The sequence below is a fragment of the Apostichopus japonicus genome, chromosome 15, assembly GCF_037975245.1.
Source record: "Apostichopus japonicus isolate 1M-3 chromosome 15, ASM3797524v1, whole genome shotgun sequence".
Taxonomy (NCBI): domain Eukaryota; kingdom Metazoa; phylum Echinodermata; class Holothuroidea; order Aspidochirotida; family Stichopodidae; genus Apostichopus; species Apostichopus japonicus.
This window is the reverse complement of record NC_092575.1, coordinates 6650794-6665806: the sequence shown is the minus strand read 5'-3', so window position 1 is coordinate 6665806 and position 15013 is coordinate 6650794. Positions and strand designations below refer to the sequence as shown.

The following is a 15013-nucleotide window of genomic DNA, read 5'->3' as shown; positions in this document are numbered from 1 at the left end:
GGCTAATGGGGGGCTGACTACTTCAGTGGGGGGCTAAAGCCCCCCCAAGCCCCCCCTTGGCGCCGCCACTGTCTTCAAATCGTCTGCTCTTATAGAAACTTAAATGAACGACGATCGTTGCCGGCTGGTCCATGGATGTGTGGTGCTAGAGTACTCACAATGTCGTAGAACCTGTACTGGCGTTCCCCCATCTTTGTCGCTCCCACGGCTATGGCTCTGTCGTTTTTCAGCATCTTGATCTTTTGGCACTTGCCACTTCCGAAGCCCGCTCCAACCTTGAGGGGAAAGAACGAGAGTGAAATTATAGCGGAATTTCGAGCGGAGAGAGTATTACCTGAAATTTGGAACGAGTAGGACAATATGAACAGTACCCAGACGGTGTCCCAGGGGCTAGGAAGAACTTTCTTTGCAGAGAAGTATAACAACCATTGCACCTGTGCTGCAATTCCTATTGTTAAAGATAACCTCAGTTCACATCCTACCCGAGACTCTATAATAATACTACTAATAATAAAAGACTAATAATAATCAGCAGTTATTTATACGGCGATTAGGCGAACCCTAAAGGGATTAGGGATTACAACTTCAACGTCAGATTGCTCTTGGATGAAAAACCCACCTTACTATGACCCGGCCGGGTATCGAACCCGGAACGTCCCGATTGCTAAGCCTCATTGCTTCAAATGCCACCGCCTTTATCCACTCGGCCACAGCACCGAATGACTAAAAGTCAACTTCAGCCCAGCACTTAATATGCAAATTAGATGGATTTGAGTGGATACAGAGCATGGAGACAGGTTGGAGAGAGTGAAGTTAATTAAGCAAATGACATAAATCATTATGATAACAGTCAGAATGCCCATGTAGGTAGTTAAACCAGGGGTTTCAAGCATTGTCGGGGTATAATCATGAAGGTTTGTCACATTTTTCGACCTAAAGCTGCTGATTTAACTTAAGTTTCATTTACCGATTTGACTTCCCCTGATCTTGCGTCGATTATTCGCAGCTGCTTATCCTTGCAGGTAGTACCTATCATGTTTCCGGCAGGGTTCCACGACGCTGACCAGATAACACCTGGATGGCAATCGACGGAAAGTAAGGCCTCGGCTGCTCCAACATCCCAAACGATAAGCAAGTCATCAGCAGCTATAGGGTGTTAAAATAAGATATTTAGAGTTGATAGTGCTCAACTTAAAAAAAAAAAAAAAAAAAAAATTGGTCGGGAGTAAGTTATTGTATTTATTAAGTTATTGTAAGTTATTGTTATTGTATATGTGAGGATTTATTAAGTTATTGTAAGTTATTGTAAGTTATTGTTATTGTATATGTGAGGATTTCCCGTCTCCTTAAGGCATTTTAGACAAACTTACAGAGGGGAGGGAAAAAATGTTATGGTATGATCAAAAAGTATTATAAAGCAATTACTTCCTGGAGAGCAATCTACTGAGCTTTGAAGCCTATACTGTCAACCCACACATTGACTTTCGGACAAAAAGAAATGAAAAAATACCAGATAACTCTTATTGAAATTTCATGTTTTTGTCCTTTGCTGACCCTCAAATAACCTTTGACCTAAGCTTAAAGGTTTCAAGCCATTGTACTCAATGTGGTGATTTCCAGATATCTATCTGAGATCCCTGACTGTAATGTCATCTCTACAAGGGAGTGTCATACACACATGAACACACGCACATTTGCATAGTCACACTTGTCCACATACCATACTGTAGCTTAGCATGATGTTTTCAACATACCATAGCTTAGCATCATATTTTCAACATGCCATAGCTAAGCATGATATTATCAACATACCATAGCTTAGCAAGATATTTTCAGCCACAGGATTCCACTCTATGCTAAGTACTTTCTTCTGATGTCCATTGAGCGTTTGTTCTGCCTCGGTCAAAGGCGCAGACAACCCTTCATCTGGAATGAACCATACTTTGACTGTTGTGTCCTCTGAGCAGCTGGCGATGATATTATCATTGTGAGGACACCACGCAATGTCTAGCACAACTTGCTTGTGACCGCAGACGCGAGGCTGGTTGATATCTAAACGTCCGTACTGGAGGACAGAAGAAAAAAACAGAGGAAGGAATTATTTTTTAAGTTGACCCAAATTACACAACCTTGGGTTTGTCACGAAAAAACCTTTCATATTCTGTCCCTCATTTCAGGAACGTTAAACGTTTCTGTTTTTTTCCAGTATTCTTTAAAGAAGCCATCATCTTTGTGATCTTCAGCGACAAACATGACCGTGATGAACAAACCTCAAAACAGCTCTCATACTTTTGAAGTCATGTCCGGTGATACCACTTGGACAAAGTGTGATGTCATATTCCATAGTGCTATACTGTATTAACCAGGATAGGTGAAATCTTCTGTTTGTACTTTGGTTTCCCTGACATGTGACAAAACTTTGTTAGTTGTTCAGTACCAAAAACAGTGCTACTGTACTATTTGGTAATGGTAATGTTTCATCACCCTTAGCAGCAACACCAACAACTAACAAAAAAATTTAGAACTGTACGTTTTAAAACATCTTTTTGTTTATAGGGCTGCCATATTTATTCAAGGTGTTGTTCCACAAAACCTACTTTAATTCATTTATTAACTTTTGATTTGTACATATAGTACATACTATTTCAAGCTTTATAACTCTTTAAAGTGGCCATGACACGAAAATTTCAACGTCCTGTCTTTTTGGGATCCATCTAAGCATGCTCTCTGGAACATATATCAACCATTCTGCCAGTTAAAAATTTGATTTTCCCTTTGAAAATTGAGATTTAATTTACCCTCTTCGGGCTTGAAATGTTCGTTCGGCTAAAAATTTTCCTAATCTCATGACGTCATGTTATGAACATGATTCGGCACTCGCTGATTCCTCCGAACACATATCATACTTACAGTACGACAAGTGTACATAAATACACAAAACAGTCGATAACAAGTTGGCGCAAAATCAGATCGAAATTTCCCGTGGAATGTCAGATTTAGAACCAAATGCAGCAACCTAAGTTCAAATTGATAGTGGTTCTTCACCAGGCAGTAAAATTGGGTTATAATTAGAGTGCCCTTTCTCATATTCGAAGCAGAGAGTGAAGGCACTGATCAGGCCAATATTGAACCGAACGTTGAGGGTGGACCTGAGGTGTTAGAACCGTATCAGTGTGAGCCTGTTAAACGAGCCGAAATTGAAGCTCCACAACATATCGAAGAAGAAACCTGCAATATCGAAGAAGAAACCCGCAATAGTTCCAAACCCGTTTGGAACTATTGCAAGGAACATACAACGTGGTAAGAATTTATTTACGAAGCATTTAAAAACAAAATCCAGTCCATTTTGTGCATGTGTTGTTGGAATTCGTGGCCTACCCTAAACCGTATTGTGCGTCGTGATACGGTGACTTACAACCCATATGTACGGTGTGTTAGCTATGTATTCATACATGTACAAGGATCGCCACTTGCCACATTGGAGGTTTCCTGTTCTCCAATCTGGTCTTTGGAGTTTTTAATGTGGAATACTTGACAGAAGAACGACTCGTTTATGTCGACCCATTAAAGCCCATTTGTCTTATTTCATAAAAAAAAGGAGGGATAGATTTTCTCATAGATTCAGAGGAAGTTACTCTTGATTAGTTGGATTTTTCGTGTCATGGCCTCTTTAACTGTTTTTCATATCCTATTTATAAATACTGTATGTACTACCATGTACTTATACTGGATTTTTAATCCACTTGAAAATAGTAAGGACTCAAGGGTACTGTCCTGGGAATGGCTCTTTCGACTACAGACGTGCCATTGAACTTACCAGATTGAAGCATACCCCTGGAGGCTACTGTATACAGAATGACCGAAGGCGCAAAATTGAGTTTTGAGATCACGTCGTGGGGAATTCAAAACACTGCTATCAGTCTATCATGCTATGGTTATCTTTCTACAGTATACCACTTTTTTGATATTTGAGAAATGAACTCTGAAAATATACCAGTGTTATCAATTAAATATGGCTGGTCAGTTCCTCGGGTGCAATGTCGGTAGGAAACCGCACAAGTTTTTACAGCCATTAAACAAGATGTTCACAAATGCATTACAGACTTGTCGTTGTCAGGGATAAGTGGTGGTTGAATGCATGCTATCCAGGTCTGCTGTTGCTGTTCATATGGAATTAAAAGGCGGGGGGGGGGGGGGGAGGGGTATGCTTTGGTTCAGTCTATATCAGCACCTAAAATACAATAGCTTTACAATACATTTACTGTAGGGCTGGCACTGGGGGGCTGGCATCATCATCAGTGTACTGTAGCTTTCAATGAATAGTCCAGACTTTAAAGCTGAATATCTTTAAAACTGGAACAGCTCATACAACATTACAAGCACTCAGCATGTTCTTCTCTTAAAAAAAAATTTAAAAAAAAATTAAGACTAAATTAAATTATGACATAACAAGACTCAGCTTGTAACTACAGTAGTAAAGTAAGTCACCCATTAAAATAATCATTACTGCTTTGCTACCTGAAGCATGAAGGATGAATATTTGCAAAAGGTCATGCAAACACGATGGGAGATATTATCGCATATAATCTGTCCATGTCTTACTGCGAGCAGTCCACCCATTTGATGCCAAAAGTGAAATGAATTTCCTTGTTTCCAGTCCATACAAACCGTTTCCTGAAGCCGCTTTACTGTATATGTTCCTCACTACACTGAGAACATTCTGTTCAAACTTGCCAGGAAATGAATCTCTCTGTGATTTTTAACTTAGATCTATAGATACTTCCTCCAATTCAAAAAATATCTAATTAGACGATCGAAGTCTGAACGTGAACCTTCTCCATACATGGATATCCTAACTCTCTCTTTCATATGCAAATTATTTCCTCTGAAATGTTAATTAGGGTTCACAGGAAGATATTGATTTCCTTCAGGGGGAAATGTTAAAAATATATATTTTAAACACTTTTTTTTTCAGCCCCCGAAATCATGTACGGATTTTCAAAACCAACGGTCTGTATTCAATAATATTGATTGGGTATTAACTGTATACGGTATATACTGTACTGCATATTGGCAAAATGTCAATCAAAGACCATGATGATCAAAATTAATACAATGTAGAACAAATTTCAAATAGCAGTGTTCCAAAAATTTACAAATTTTCCTTAATACTTGATAGAAAGCCAATTGTACTGTATAGGTCATGAAATTATCCCAATGGTACACTGTATATTGGCTCTCTTACAATTCTTGTTAAATTTTGGACGAATTAACGTCTGCTCTATTGCACTCACGCTAAAAACTACAGTTTTAGCTAGTTCCAAGGGCATGTCAAGCTTACAGCGTTACCATGAATGACTATAAATCAAAATTGGAGGAGCTCTCGACAAATTATCACAGCTACCGACACAAATCAATGGTTTATATTAATTGAATGCAAAAATAACAGGATAATATTTAGAGTAATAACATATGGTACACATTTCCAACTGTAAATTTTCACTCACTGGTCTACCGAGCTTGCAATATATATACTGATAATATGCACACATACATGTATAACGTTTGAGTATTCAGACAAAAACTGTTGGAAAAGAACGGGTGATTTCTATGACAGTATTCTTGACACTGGCACCATTACGGGATCTATTACAATGCAGTCTACAGTACAGGTATATATATAGTTATTAAGAGCGGACGACACCTGAAATTTACTTGGGTGAAAATCAAACGAGTCACAAATACTATCCTTTCCTTTAAAGTCTAAATACGTGTTTGCTGATGAATTTAATAAAAAAACAAACTTCCGAAGTAGATTCAATGTTTCTTATTCTTAATGCACTCTGACCAGGTGGGTTTAATGGAGAAAAGCTGTTGCAATCAAAATGAAGTATATTTTTTTTTCCTGTTGCCCTTATGGCACAGACGATTTACAGTAAAATCACTGCAACCGCCCATGTCAGCATGTTCATTACACAAATGTAAACAAAATAGTCTACATGCGGCTCGATCAAGATTTTAAGACAGGCTAGCCACGAAACTGAAAGTAGTACTAACGTTCGTAAACAAAACAGAGAGATTTGATTGGCCCATGATCCTTGCAAATTTAGATTGAAGTTTGTAGAATCTACAGGATCATTAAAATATCTGGCAAATTTTCACAGTTCTCTTCCACCCTTTTTTTTCTCCACACATTTCTGTCTTTGTCCTTTTCCAGTTTATTCCCTACCCCTTCCTTTAATCCTCTCTTTGTCCCTCCACTGTTTATCTCCTACCTCTCCTCTACCCCTATTGGTTTCTTGCTTTCTTCTCTCCATCCCTTGTCTACTAATTCCCTTACATCCATCTCTTTGTGTTCACCACGCTCATTAACCTGTCTGTATTCTGTGCATGTTTTTGTCCCTTCTGATACTGTTACTTGTCATTTATCCTCTGAAGAAGATCCTGCTAAGATTGAAACGTCAGGCCAACTTACTTTTACACATTCTCTTACACAGGCTCCCTAGTGGATAAGCAGTTGCTAACAGTATTATTTTATTTTGAATTTTATTCATCTCATAATTTTTAACGACAGATAACTCAATGAAAAATATTGAATATTGAATATGAAAATTGCATAAGACAAATGTCATTTTCACTGAGCTTTTAGTGCTGTAAACTGGAAAGGTCGAAATTTTAATTTGGCAAACAAGTACTAAGGTTCAATTATGCATTGCAATTATACCAATTACATTGAGAGAGGTTTTACAAAGAATATCTTGAGAGGTACTTCTCTGTTCTTAACATTGCTCACAGAACAGGTGATATGAAAAGCTTCTGGATAACTTTGATCTGAGCCTACCGTATTTCTGCGGATTTACATCGCCGTTTCAAATTCATATTTGTGAAAGACATATTGAGAGACTTCCTGCAGCTACACAGTTATATGGTAAAATCATGAAATTTCCAAAAAAGTGTGTCATAATAGGTAGGGCATCCGCCTTACAGCAGATTATAAACCATAAGGCCACCTGTGTTATGATTTCTATACAGCGTGTTGAACATTTAGAAGTGATTCTCACTGTACCGAACACAAGCTTGTGATAATGTTTTTTTTGCTAAGTATTGCTATGTTGAAAACATTTAAACAAAAGGCAAAAAAAAAAATATTCAATGGATATTTTCTGTCATTAATGTTTTACTGTACCTTGATAATGTAATCACCAAGCGCTGACCTTACATTACTGTTAATGGGGAATTAATTCAATCTCAAAGTTTGTATAGCATTTTTGAAGGCTCCGAGCATTCCCTTACAAAGTACTTTATGGTACAAAGCCTGCTATGCATATCTTTGCACTGGTACAGTATCTAGCCATTTGCCTATTTCGCATATTGTATTTTGCAATGCGATAGCAGACCAGATCAATTACTCCCTGCTTATATACCTGAAGAATTTTGACAGGAAATGAACCCTAATATCTCGCCAATCTGTAAGTCGTAGATTACAAATCTGATACCACAAAACTAGAAAATGTGCTGGTTGTGTTCGATCCAACTATGCGCGATATACTGTATAAGGAAGTAAAGTACCCGATGACAATTCGGCTTTAGGATATATGATACACACACACGATAAGCAATTCATGACCCAGTTTGTAATTAATAAGGAAACCACCTTGTATGTTCTACAATATACTATCATAATAATAATCATACTTTATATCCAGGATTTATAAAGCACAGACATATATCCACCGATAACGTTACTCAGGGCGCATGACTAAACTGCTAAAAGATAGACACCTATGACTGTAATCTCACACTAGGCTTCTCAAACTCTTTGATTATGCCAAAATCTAGATCTATATATTTTGTATGTACTTCAAAGCAACTGCTACAGTATGAGCTGTGTTATAGGACTTACGTATAATACCCTCCAAGAAGTGAGGGAAATAGTTCCGAGTGAGTGAGGAGGCCAAGAGATGAATGCAACAGTGAGGAAATTGTAATATTTGACCCGAGTCAAAAATACACAAAGGCAGCCTCTTTAATAAATATCCCATCTGGGTACATACAGTGGAATAGTCCAATACAATTCATCACCCTTTTTGTTTCTTTCTTTTCATTTGTCTTTTGACATTTTGACAGAGAGGACGATACCGTAGACTGGGAAAATCACTTGAAAGAAAAGGCCACATCAAGTCAGAAGTGAAAGCGAAACTGGAACAAGTTTATTTCTTTTTAACGCTGCAGCGCGGCAAATAAACTGAAGGAAATCATCTTCACATTCACACGACGTGTAGATAGTGTGGCTGCACTGTGAATAGTCAAACAGTGTAGAACTGCTAGGGCTTTATTCAAACTAAATATGGCACTAAGGGAACTGTACTATATATATATTAGTATACAGTAGTTGTATTTGTAGTTAGGGGCTGAAGTACTGACCAGGGTTAATGCAAATTAATTGTAATGAATAAAGGGGAAACCTCATCCACTTCAACATGCACAGCGGTCAGGTCCAATGTATTAAAAAAGCACTGACTTTAATGACAAACAAGAAAATTTCACTATCGTATATACAGTACTTTTTCTCAAATTTTGTAATATCAAGGAAGTGGTTAGTACGTTATAAAGTTAATAATGGAGACTAATGGAATGATTTTTGTGAAAACATTTCTAACCACTGCTTATTATTCAAATTGGTGAGCAGTATACAGGAGTTGAATCATTTTGCTAGGAGAAGTTCCTTTTACGGATAGAAGACTTTCCTTCAAGAACTTTAGGTAGAAACTGGATCATACAACAGTAGTAGGGCAGCTATGGTACAGCCAGAAGCCTATCCATGAACCTGCATGGTAGGCTGGCCTATTGTACACATGCTTTAATTACACTGGGATACTTAGTTGTGAAAATTATTCAGCCAACTGTGCCTAAGGTTAAAACATGATATCGGTGCTTGTGATTTCCCCGAACAGAGAGGCTTGGGCAGTTAGAAGATAAAAATTGAAATAATTTGTGTCGAACTCCTTACAGACAATTTCTATCATGACTTGCTTAACCAAGTGTTGATATGTTGCTACGGTACAGTAGTATATATAAATACAGATGATGCTGTAATATTAGCAATTTAACTGTTTGTTCCCTTTAAGTAAATATTGTTCATTCATTAAAGTACTTAGCACTTGACCCCAGATGGAGCAAAATGAAAGCAAAAGACTGAGTTGTGTATTACATACATACCGTACTGTATGGTAGCTCAATCCCACAAGTATATCGGGTGCCATACTATACCATTACTCTCTAATATGGCACCTGGTGGGCCAAACGTGTGAAAATATTACTCTTTAACTCCATATATACCATATATCCATCTGAACATGACATGTAACCTCTTTGAAGTATTGTGACTGTGGTGACGACAAATGAGGAACCATAAAGTGAACACTCTAGATATAAAGCTAACCAGAGACAACCCTTGTTACTGTAACTTACATGTAATATGCAAGAAACATACATATTGCACTGGTAGACTTATCCCCCAGTGTTACTACCGTAGCCAGTAGGACCTTTATTGTTACCGAATGTTACGTCTATGTTTGTGTTACAGATTCAGTTCAAGTCAGTTATAAAGGTACAGACAGTACTGTAGCTCTAACTTGAATCTGATCTATTTTTATCAAATTACTAACTGACATACTCATCCACTCATGAATAGAAAATAAATGCATTTGCTCAAGAAAAACTTCACACCTTAGCCTGCTATTAAGTATTTACAGAGGATTGCTTGAAACCTCTCTGTAGTAATAGTAACAAATTTCGGGTTCGCAGTGCAAATGGTTTTTTTTTGGTCCTAGCCCAACTAATCGGTACACAAACAGTACATTTTATAAGGCTGACCAAAAACAATGCCAAAATTGTTGGAAACTGAAGAAATGGGTTCAAATGAAACACAGGCAATATAAACAAACAGATATACGTCCAAAAAGGCATTTCAGAGCTACTGTACTACATGCAGTACAGTAATTAGCCTATGCTACTGTTCAAAGTGTTTACAAAACATATTTGGTATCCATGGCAATGTGTTCTAGTAAGATAACAATAGTACTCAACTGTAATTATTGTAGCCGAAACTACCATTATAGATGGGCATTATATGAATACAGTCAATGTTGGGCTTGCTTGCTATAAATATGAACTTGAAATTTTCAGATGGTAATAGGTTAACTATGTAAATAAGATACTAGGGCTTTCTTTCTTGTTTTCTTGCAAAGAACAAAGCTATAAGCTAAGCTATCATGTGATTTCTCAAACCTGGCAAACCTCACCACCAAGAATTGGATAATAATTCTGCTTGGCAATTTGGCATTGGGACCAACAGAGTAACAACCATGGCCTTTAGGGGGGGCCAGAGCTTTTACAGTACTTTACTTACAGCAATGCACCCTGGGAATAAAATGGGCAATTGAGGAATTACAGTAAGCTCATTTATGTGTGTTTAAGGTATCCTTCTCAATCAGAAAGTTTCTGCAATAGATAGTAATGTATGTATGTATGTATATGTGATCTTCCCGCAAGCAGGAACTCGCGAAAGAAGCCATGGAGGCTTATAGACTCGCAAGCTGACCGAAGCCAATCTCTCGGCACACATCCATTTAACGTCCATGTCGGGAAGTTGTTATTGAACAACACCCTTGCCAGACGACACACATTGATGTCGGCGGGGAATCGAACCGGGGATCTCATGACTGGGAGACGCCGGCGTTAACGTAATGGACTTGCAATATATGTCAACTCAACATTATTGCTACAACTGGCTTGCTTTTCCCCTACAAAGTATGGACGAACGCTACACATTTGTGTATGCAAGAAATGACCAATATTTTTACTTTTCAAATGCATGTAAATACTGCAGCTCACATCTTTCTGCATGTTTAGTCTCTCTACTCCCATTGTTTCCTCTCTTTTTCTTCTCATGAGTAAAGACGTATTGGAAATGATTATAGAATACTAACCGGGCAGAGAAAAAAAAAATAGGTGGTTTGCAGCAGGTGGTTTGCAATATTGGCAAACCTAGAGTTAAACTGTGTGTGCTATTGGACTACATAAAAAACAAGGAAATGATGAATACCACACATATCTATTTTATCACATGAATAAAAAAATGTTTTGGCTTCATCTCAAATTGTTGAAAAGGCAATGCTCGCTGTCTGAAAATAAAAAGACTTTTTAACCAGACAGAAACCGAAATTAGATAACATTACCCCATGAGACATTATTTAATAATCATTTTGTCCCTTGAGTTGGCTGTGCAGTCCACGTGCAGTACTAAAAGTTACCACAGTCTTGGACTAGTTACATATTGGAGAGAGCATTTGACGAATGGAGACAATGAAGTCCATACATCTGGTCAATGCTGAGAAGAATGGGAAAGTACAAGTTGAGTGAGTACCACCTAGTTTTTTCAATGAATCTGTAACCATCAGCATGTCAAACTTATACTTCCAAGAACAACCTTGACAGGAGCTGCAGAATACTCCATCAAAGAGCACTAGGCTAGGTCTAAATCGAAAGGAGAACACTGACTTGGAATGGAAGACTAAGCCCCCAGGTTACTTACTAGGCGGCAGGCCTAAGCTAGTCCTGTAACAATCCTAAAGTTAAGCCTATTGATATTGTTTCTTGTGTATGCAGTTCAATTTAGGTATAGACCTAGCCTAGGTATGGCTTACATGAATCTAGCATTTTCGTTATTAATGTATCAAAGTATTAACAGAAGGTTACCTGATCTAATTTGAGTACCAGAAATGATCCTCCACCACCTGACTCTGTAATAATAGCAACGAATTTCGGGTTCACAGCGCACATGTTATTTTCGGTACTAGCCCTACTAATTGGTATACTTTCGTATACTTTGTCTCGTTTATAAGGCTGACCGAAAACATGCCTAAATTGACTTTTTCTAACAAAGTTCGACATGTTGGAAACTGAAGAATGGATTCAAACGAAGAGAGAACGGCGTCTGCAGGCCCTAAAGGAATGTCAATGGCTGCGAGTAACTTCTTTCCGGGTAGGCGGGTCCACACTGACTAAAGATTAGTATGAAGTGATACGGTCTGTAATTCACGTTGTGTGTATCATGCATTTTGTATGCACAACGCGATGCAACCACATCAATTTCCTTGGACGCAACAGTACGATGGGAGTATATGTTCCGTAGTCAGAAACAACATGTCGAGCTTATGTTATAAATTATTGAAAGTTTTAATTCAATTAAAACAGCTAAATAATCTCATTGATGTATTAAAAATATTATTTTAAAACATTAAAAATTTATAATATTAAAAAATAAACATTAATTGAAGCATACGCAATTAAAGAAATATCATTCGTTAATGGATGCCACAGGTTTCAGTGTAGTTTTTGAATACTTCAATTTCTATATGAGTTTTTGTGATTCGAGAAAACAGCGACGTAACTAAACTTGCATAACCATTTGTAGAGTATGATATTGCCTCTATCATAATCACCTATCTACTGAAAACAAAGTGACCAATACTTCATAAGTTTTTTTCCCTGATGCCTTTAAATACTGTGATGTACCGTTTTCTGTAACGTTTACTCGCGAGACCCACCAAAATGAGAAACCAAACGAAGTCCTTTTCCTTAATTTAGCCGAAGCTTCGCACCCAGAAATTCTAGAGAGGCAAGTTGGGGGAATGTGCATGCACGGAAGCTGTTTTGGGTGCCATCCCTTTTGTTGCACCAGGGCCCTGTTGCGCTTGCTGGCTGATAAACATTTCAAAACCGTTTACAGCTTCACCAGGACCCAACCGGGGCCTTGAACATTGGTTAACCTGCAGTTAACTGGTTAAATAGTTTATTGAAATTCAATTAAGCCGTTAATTATTTTGACTGTTAATCGTTTATAGAGAAACCGACTAAATTTGACACCCCAATTTTTTTTCTGCGGACAATGTATTTTTCAACCAACCAACCAACAACTTTCGCCTTTAGGTCTACATACAAACATAGATACAAACTTCATATACATATTTATACATATATGTATGCTTCAAAATAGAACTGACGCCATTTCAAAATAAACCGCGGCCCACTTTCGAAATAGGCTCCCGGTACGTATATTCAGTCCATACAAAGGTCTTACGACGAAATTTGTTGAAAGATTCAAACTTTTATCTACCGGCTACAGTGTGAATATAAAGAAGTAAATTCGTGGAGACTTAATGTGACATCGTAAATAAATTCATTATGAATAAATGAATTATGGGGATCATGGTATCAGGAATAAAGCAACGATCAATTTGTTTCAATTGGAGAGTCGCATTTTCCCTAAAACCATCTCATAAGCTGCAATAGCTCATCCGCGCTCATGTATATTTATGTGTATCGCCTATCCGAAGCTCATTGGTCTTGCGCAAGTGGCGACACGAACATGCTTACGCTTTGCACGCAATATTATATACAACTGCCATAAACGAAACGCAACCGGTCAAATGGCTAAGGTCGATTGGCTCATTTCTACATGCTGAACGTAATATCGTGCCTGAGCGGGTGATAAGGGTGAACCACCATTCACCATGCAAGTCAGATCATCATTGACAGTAATCAAGGACCATGTAAGTGTCCATGGATCACACATAGTCAGTATAGCTATACAATGTAAGGTTGAAACATTTTTTGTGTGTCTATATGTATATGTTTTACAAAATGTGTGCTTCATGTTCATTTAGATAACAGTGATTGTTTATTTCCTGGACTACTTTTCTCATCGCAAAGTTCACTTCCTGAAGAATAATGTCCGCGTAAAACCTTGTATTTTCTTGTCGCCCTTGGCCCTTGAACCATGGGCACAGATCCTGGTGGGGACAGCGGGACTCGTGTCCCCACCAAATTTTTCAGTGGTGGGGACATGATATACCGTGTCCCCACCAATTTGTCTTGACCAAACGCTGAATTTCAAATTCCCCTGCATTGAACTTAGGCGCAGTTTGATCTAGTATTGTGCAAATGACATGCAGCAGTTCTCAGTTGACAGTTGTTAAATATTGGACGGAAATCGCACTTGCGGCAGTATATAACTGCATGTTTTCTGGGAGAGGACCCCAGACCCATCGTATACAAAAGTCTACTTGGATTATTTGTCCCCTGATATTTATTCTGCAGACACCCATTTCCCCAAACTAAATTTCTGAGCCACGTGATCTAAAACTTAAGGAGGTTTGGGAGCATTATTGGGTCTGGAAAGTGTTATTTCCGGCGATCTGGGAGCAGGGACGTAGCTAAGGCCTGATGATTGGGGGGGTGTAGTGGCTGAAATTCCAACTGGATGGGTTTTGGAGTCAAAAAATTCCGACTGCTGCCTTGTACCCCCCCCCCCCCCCCCGCACTCATCGTCAACGATACGGTCAGTGTCAGTTAGACACCCCATCTTTCGCGACTGCACTTTTGTTCCGAACTTTTTGCAATACATTTGTACCTTATGGGGCAAAGTTTTTGCTTATGTTGATGGCACTTTTAAACTTCCGTAGATTAGCATTGAGTGTTTTAATTGTATAGTCCATAGAGACAATGTTTATCCCACCGTCGTAGCCAGGAATTTGAAAGGGGAAGCACTTTTTGCGATTGATATGGGGGAGGGGTCTAAGGGGAGGGGTTGTCACCCTCCCCTTTGAGATTTTTTGAACAATTGAAGGTCCTTAGATGCGATCTGGTGCAATTTGTTGCCAGTTTCATCATTATCATATGATATCATACTATCAGCAGATTTTGTTTCCTGTTTGAATTCTTTTACATGTTCTTTTACATAATATATCAGAAAGACAAACATAGTGCTCTTTTACAATTTTTCCAGAAGGATGATTCTTGTTTATTGTCCAATGTCTGGACTTAAATACATTTGACGAACTTAATTGATGGACAATATAAACTTTCATATTTTGTAAGACAGCCAGATTTGCAGTGGCCTAAAAAAATATCGTTATCTCCGTGTATTAACAGTGTAATAATTATTTAT

At 38.1% G+C, this 15013-nt stretch overlaps 1 protein-coding gene across 1 annotated transcript in view; it reads right to left on the bottom strand.

Annotated features, from left to right (window-relative positions):
* The window catches only part of LOC139980474 (coronin-6-like), a 30304-nt gene extending 18201 nt beyond the window's left edge, over positions 1-12103 (bottom strand). The window contains exons 1-4 of the mRNA XM_071992095.1: positions 11761-12103; positions 1813-2065; positions 968-1146; positions 159-275 (exon numbers count right to left, since the gene is read on the bottom strand). Coding sequence (XP_071848196.1) covers positions 159-275; positions 968-1146; positions 1813-2065; positions 11761-11955 — 744 coding nt within the window. The 5' untranslated portion in view covers positions 11956-12103. The remainder of the gene's footprint in view (positions 1-158; positions 276-967; positions 1147-1812; positions 2066-11760) is intronic.
* Between the last annotated feature and the right edge of the window lie 2910 nt (positions 12104-15013).